The sequence below is a fragment of the Pygocentrus nattereri genome, chromosome 1 (genome assembly GCF_015220715.1).
Source record: "Pygocentrus nattereri isolate fPygNat1 chromosome 1, fPygNat1.pri, whole genome shotgun sequence".
Lineage (NCBI taxonomy): Eukaryota > Metazoa > Chordata > Actinopteri > Characiformes > Serrasalmidae > Pygocentrus > Pygocentrus nattereri.
The window spans coordinates 15,989,877-15,997,193 of NC_051211.1; the positions used below are offsets into that span (position 1 = coordinate 15,989,877).

General features: G+C 39.5%; 1 protein-coding gene across 1 annotated transcript; it reads right to left on the reverse strand.

Moving 5' to 3' along the window:
* Positions 1–1,338: 1,338 nt before the first annotated feature.
* Positions 1,339–6,904, reverse strand: LOC108433474 (transmembrane protein 238-like). Its single transcript, XM_017708069.2, has 2 exons — positions 6,366–6,904; positions 1,339–4,324 (listed from the first exon to the last, which is right to left on the reverse strand). Exon 1 carries the CDS (start codon positions 6,902–6,904, stop codon positions 6,371–6,373), a length of 534 nt encoding a protein of 177 aa, XP_017563558.2. The 3' UTR covers positions 1,339–4,324; positions 6,366–6,370.
* Between the last annotated feature and the right edge of the window lie 413 nt (positions 6,905–7,317).

Consider the following 7,317-nt stretch of genomic DNA (forward strand, 5'->3'; position numbering starts at 1 on the left):
ATATAGACTTGCTTATGTGGCTTCTGACACTGTCATACTGTTTCAGAAGCCAACTCAGCAAGTCTAGTGGAGTGATGCTAACTGGTGGGCTCGTATGGCGCTTTAGCTTAGCTGGGTTATTATCTGGACTAGATAAATTAACAATTGTTTAAAACTAATTATGATATATTTCAATAACACCTGTTAATACTTTTAATGTTTTAATAAAAATAGAGCTTAATGTGTAATGTTTTATTATGTATTTGCCACAAAAAATTGTATTTAAAAATTAAATGTCTTTTAACGGAATTATATTCACTGAATAAGATGTATAGAGTTGTTATTGTTTGGTTAAAAGCCATATAGCAAAATGCTCATTTCATAGTGTGTCTTTTCGACAGAGGTGCATAACTCTGGTCCTGGAGAGCCAGTGGAACAGCACAGTTTGGTGATTTACCTCCTTAAACACACCTGATTACGTTTCTCTGTTAATTGCCAAGTTTAGTAAGTGTGTTTGAGTAGGGTTACTTCTAAACTTTGGCCCTCCAGGACTAGAGTTGTGCACCCCTGCACCCCTCTACAATGTTTTGTCTCATTCTCATCATTGTAGGGAAACTATAAAATTGACCCAATTTCATTTAATTTAACTGACAAACCTTTCAGGTAGTTCATAACCATAACGAGAGAATTTACCACTATTCTTCCATTATCAACATTACATATAAAATCTCAAACACGTGCAGATTTATGGTGGTTTTGACTGTAAACAAAATAACTATAGTGCAGCCCCTGGTTCTCATCACCACCCCTGTAAAGAAACCTGAATCAGTAAGTTTCATAGTTCATATCAAACCAACCTGAATGACATCGTTTACATCTCGACCACTGAATTTTGTAGAAAGTTTGAAAGCATTGAATTTCTCTTTAAAGGGGATATTCAACTTTTTTCTTCTTCAAAATTTCAGTATAATTTAGTCGCTGAGATATAAATAAAAAATTCTGATTGGCCACTTGAACCTCTTTACAGTGGTGGGGACAGAAGACTAGAATACAAAGTAATTAGCATTAGATAGATTGTAATGTCTATAATGCAAAAAATTGATATACCTTTCAAAAGACCAGAAAACCTACAAATGTGTCCTGGGTTTTTATATGTAATGTTGATAATGGCAGTAAAAGTGTATAATAGTGTTACATCTGGGAAAATACAGGTTTCTTTGGATACTCTGACTTTACAACACCCTGCATTTTAAAAATGCATTTCAGGCCAAAAGACTATTGCAAAACTATCATAAAACAATGTCTCAGACATTAGGTAATATACTTTTCATGTAACAGCTTTCTGTGAGGGAGCCTTTATACTCTTCAGACATCCAGCTCCTATCACAACCACTGTGAACAATTCTGACGTTTCTCTAATTCAAAGCACTTCACATCAAATGTCTTTCCACACACACGACACACACACTCAACAGCACTCATACTACCATCCTGCACTTTCTTCTTCTCACATGCACTACTGCCACCTTGTGAGTATCTCTCTCTCACACACACACACACACACACACCTAGCTTTCTCAATCTCACAAACCTCAGATAACACTCACACCGCCACCTTGTGTGCTCCTTCCCCATCTCACACATCAGAGCTTTCGCCTTGCCCACTCCTTTTTCTTCATTCCCTTTTTTGTTTCTCTCTCTTTAGCTTCTGTATAGTATAATTGCTGAACGCTGGCTGATTCTGGACTGTTGTCCAACCCTAAAAAAAAATTTCCTCCACCAAAAGGTCACAAAATGTACATATATTCATACAAATTTTACCATTAGTTTCACACACATTTCATAAAACTACATTCTCATTACATATTTACATATTGCATATTTAGTACTGGTCACAAACATTTAATCAAAGTACATACGCCTGCATACACTACCGTTCAAACGTCTGGAATCAATTTTTTTCCATGATATAAAAGCAAATTGGTTGCAGATAAATGTATAAAATCATCATAAATATGTAAAATGAGTCTAAGGTAGTCCTGTTCAACTTCTCAGGTTTCAAATTAGTAAGAAGCTGGGAAGCAGTAAAACAAAAACAAAGTAAGACATATGAGAGCTGCGGCTGATTATGCGATGGACCTAGAAAGTAGGGAATAAAATAAAATAAAAGCTGCACTGCGTAATATGTGGGGATTTGGAGACCTCTCTGGTGGAAATGTGTAATTGCGTCTAATGCTCGGACAAATGCTTTGAAACAACAGTAATGTTTCAGAGCCCTTCCCCCGGGGAATGGATCTGATGAACGTGCGACAAATGAAAAAAAGAACTTCGTGAAGGACGTGTTTCTGAGGATGTAAGTGAACTATCTACTATTTTTTATCATACTAACTTCAGTGTAATGTTGATTTTGCATTTGACACCTAAACGTTGAGCCAGAGCTTCTTTTTTGAGCCTGTACGTATGACGTTAACAGGAAAAGACATATGACACGGTCCAAATAACTACAAAATCTGAACACCTCTGACTTTTAAATCAATATTCCAGGCTTTAAAAGTTGACTCACAGCAGCGCGCACACACCATATTATAGCGAGATTGTAGTTTCCTGCATCCGTAATGCTACTTCGTTCAATATTAACAAAATAAAATCTTACACAGTGCATCTTTAAAATAAAATGTAAAAACGTTCAAAAATAGCGATCAAAGTTCGAAACGCAGTACCTTGACGAGGAATATAAATGGACTAGCAGCGTATTTTTTATCATTTAAGAACTTCTTTTTTTTCCTAAACTCTTGAAATGTTGAATAACATTTACATTTACAGCGTTTAGCAGACGCTCTTATCCAGAGCAACTCATCTACAAACTCCTGTGAATGTAGTATATGGCATTTGAATCTACAATAACAAAAGCTATTACTATGGCAAGTGATTCTGAATTTTTGAAAGGTAGTGTATGTTCACAAAGTTGAACAGAAGTGAAAAACAGCGTTACTGGCCTGAATCTGAGTGGAAAGGTGACCCCTTCTGAACATGCATGAAGTACCTGCACAGTTGAAACCGGAGAACTGTTGGCTTTCAGCCAAATGACACCGGCAGCATTTGTTTATTGACAGCCAGACCAGTCTGACCACTCTCTCTCTCTCTCTCTCTGGTACTTGGGCAGTAAATGTAAACGTCCGTCCTGTGCTGCGTTTGCATCCTGGCTCGGTCTGTTTGACTGTGAAATCCATTTGCTAAAGCAAGGCGTGATCTTCTCTGGAGGTCACGGTGGCTGGGCCAAGGCGAACACTGGATACTGTTCATCAGTCTAATCACCATCTAACAAAAGCTTTTATCTCCAAAAAGGATCATTTATCCGGAAAATGAAGTGTTCTTAACTTTTAATGTACATTAATGTATCGATTTTATTCCAGTAATTTTAAGCGTTGCTGTCGGAATTAAATGTTCACACGGTGTAATGGGCAGGTGCCAATTCTAAATGGTTTAAAAAATATAAAAAATATAAAAATTAAACGAACAAACAACAAATAATCATATGCTTATTTTGGGGGACCAGTGTAGCTACTTGACTGCACAAACTGTTAACAAAGTTGCTGGTGCTGATACTTTTATCAACAAGGTTACGGTTGGGTTTTGTGATGAGGTTAAGTTTAGAGTGAATGCTAGGGTAGAGTTTAGGTTTTATATCCCAGATGTAGGTGATTAACCAAGACATGTTTGGTTGCTTTATTAGTTCAGCACGGGAGCTAAGAAGCTAACATTGCTAACAAACACTAGAACCCAAATTTCTCTTGTAAATACATCCCCAAAACTTCTCTCAAACCAAAAGATTGTCTCAAAACATTTGGGTGACTATTGACGTCTACTGTTTGTTAGCAATGGCAGCCTCAATGGCTCCAGCGCTAAACTGAAGAAGCAAAATCTGGACACCAAACATCTTCGCTACATCTGGGGTACGTTGAAAATGACTGATCACTGACCCAAGTTTAAAGAGAGTGCATTTTAAAGTTCAGGCATTTAGTCGAATGTAAGATACACACAAGGTGAGCACCTACAGCGGACCCTCCAAACAAAGTTGTCAGTGTTACAAATGAAACATGAAAATTTAGGGACTTAATGCTCCAACTAAAATAAATACACAGTTCAGAAAGATGGACACTTTTTCATCTTACGGAACTTCCTCTAGCCACACTGTATATTGCACTTTGTCCAGAGGCTGACATGAAACAAGTTCAAATAAAATGAATGGAATCGCACCGTCGTATACAAACATTGTAAATCTTGGCATAAAATCTCATCGGTCCAGAGATGCGTCCGCTGAGAGACCCTTCCATAAACATGTAACCTGGAAAACAAAAAGGATGTTTTAAAGTTTGAGCTAAGAGACAGACGTATGCATTCTGTACACCTCAGCAGTTTTCCCAAGATATTATAGATGGCACAGTATCACTTTTTCTTTTCTGGTACCGATATTGATATTTAAATCCAACTGCTGTTCTTTAAAATAAGCTAGTTTTAACTGAAAACAAGATATTTAATGTTCAAACGGATAAACTTTGCTTTTTGCAAATATTCACACATTTTGAATTTGATGCCTGTTCCAAAGAAGTTGGGACAGGTTCGTGTTTACCACTGTGTTACATCACCTTTCCTTTTAACAACACTCAATAAGTGTTTAGGAACTGAGGACACTAATTGTTGAAGGTTTGTAGGTGGAATTCTTTCCCATTCTTGCTTGATGAACAACTTCAGTTGCCCAACAGTCCGGGGTCTCCGTTGTATTTTGCACTTCGTACTGAGCCACACATTTTCAATGGGAGACAGGTCTGGACTGCAGGCAGGCCAGTCTAGTACCCACACTCTTTTACTGCGAAGCCACGCTGTTGTAACACGTGCAGAATGAGGCTTGGCATTGTCTTGCTGAAATAAGCAGGACGTCCCTGAAAAAGACGTTGCTTGGATGGCAGCATATGTTGCTCCAAAACCTGTAGGTACCTTTCAGCATTAATGGTGCCTTCACAGATGTTTAAGTTACCCATGCCATGAGCACAAACACACCCCCATACCATCAGTGATGCTGGCTTTTGAACTTCTGCGCTGATAACAATCCGGACAGTCCTTTTCCTCTTTGGCCTGGAGGACACGACGTCCATGATTTCCAAAAACAATTTGAAATGTGGACTCGTCAGACCACAGGACCCAATCATGACACTCACCTGTTTCCAATTAACCTCTTCACCTGAGAACTGTTCCAAACAGGTGTTTTTTGAGCATTCTTCAACTTTCCCAGTCTTTTGTTGCCCCTGTCCCAACTTCCTTGGAACATGTTGCAGGCATCAAATTCAAAATAAGTGAATATTTGCAAAAAGCAATAAAGTTTGTCCATTTGAACATTAAATATCTTGTCTTTGTAGCGTATTGAATTGAATATAGCTTGAAAAGGATGTGCAAATCATCGTCTTCTGTTTTTATTTATGTTTTACACAACGTCGCAACTTCATTGGAATTGGGGTTGTATTTGTTACAGAACTGGATCAGAGGCATTGTATTCAGACTGATACCAATACCCATTGAAGGGAATTAGAGTATCTCTGGTAACACTTTATTTAAAGGCTACCCACATAAGCATTGTGCACTTTAACTCACGTAGAATTGATATAAACTTCTAAACTAGACCTTCCCTCTAAGTTCCATAACTTGGGTATGATGTTTCATAATAGTGTTATAAAAGGAGCAAATGTCCACCACTTTAGTTAAAGGTCCTTTATGTCAATGCAGTGCCATTTACTTCATATAACATCTTGTGTCATCTCATGGTTACTAGCATACACTGAATTGCTTCATAAATAGGTTATTCAGTGCTTATGCATGTGTTACGTAGTCCTTATGTATGTAGCCTTCAAATAAAACATTACTATATCTTTGGTCTGTAATGATGACTCGGTATAAATTGCTAATGTAGACTGTCTGTTTTAGATATTATTTGCATGAAGTGACGTGTGTGGGCCAGACCTGGGCCGAGGACCCAGCCATGTACTGGGCCAGAGCAAACCAAGGAGCCAGTGAACACTGATTCACTGATTAGTATCTTCCACTCTCAGGAAAAAAGAGTAAAGACATCTAACAAGAAGCAAAGATGTGAGCTGGACATGACTCAACATATATGTCTATGCCAGCAATGAAATAAGGAAATCAAACAAGAGGAGCAGGGTGGCTCGCAAAAGCAGGATAAAGCCTGAGCAGGGTCAACACAGCTAGGCTAAACAAAGAAACTTGTGTAAATGAGGAGAGTAGCCTACAGCTAACACAGCACACAGCATACAACGCCAAGCACTGTAATAAACAGCTTATAACATTCATATAAACCTGCTCTGACGTGAACTCACCGCTCTCACAGCAGGTTCTCCACGTTAGCCGCCTCTAGATCAGACTTTTTCTCTTCCACTGAGTTTTTCTCGTCCTTGTCCTCCTCGTAGCCATGATTGTGGTAACAGGTAGATTTGCCCCACGTTACCTTCGAACCTGGGTGGTGCGGTGATGCAGCTTTCTGTCCGACATCACCCTCTCCTCCTCCTCCTCCTCCCACCGTCTTCATCACACTCTGCTCCTCGTCTCTCCTCTGGCTTTTGGAAATCCTCTCGGTTAACTTTCTGGCCAGCTGTTTGAAGCTGTGAGCGGTGCTCGCTCTGCCCCTCCTCGCGCCCTCCTTGGCCACCTTAATGTTGCCCACGTACCACATCAGCCACCAGGCCAGGCTGCAGAACACGATGAGAGCGCCGGTGAGGATCAGAAAGTCGCCGTAAAACCTGCCGTCCACCTGAAGATTCGCGAAGATCCCCACGAAGAGCACGATGAAGCCCACCAGGTCGAAGACTATGGCCAGGACGAAGAGCGGCAGGCAGCCGCCTATGAAGCTCAGGTCCATGTTGAGGAGCTACGAGTGCCGCCGCGAGCCGCGCGAGAGACTTTTAGACACTCCCACTGAAGACACGCCCACTGCGAGGCACACCTATCGAGGACACGCCCACCGAACGACACTTAATTGACAAGACACGCCCATTTCAACACGTCACTCCAGGTTATAACTCATTGCTTTTGTTTTCGTCTTTTTAAAATTGCTTTTATTATTATTATTATTATTATTATTGTTATTATTATTATTATTATTATTATTATTATTATTATTACATTTTGGTCCTGTATGACCTATAGGTCCTATATTACATAATGGTCCTATATGAAACCATCAGTACTCAAAGAACCCTTTGCACGGTTATAGGGTTCTTTGCATGGTGAAATTGTTCTTCAGATGGATGGAAAATGTGCTGTGGATGGTTC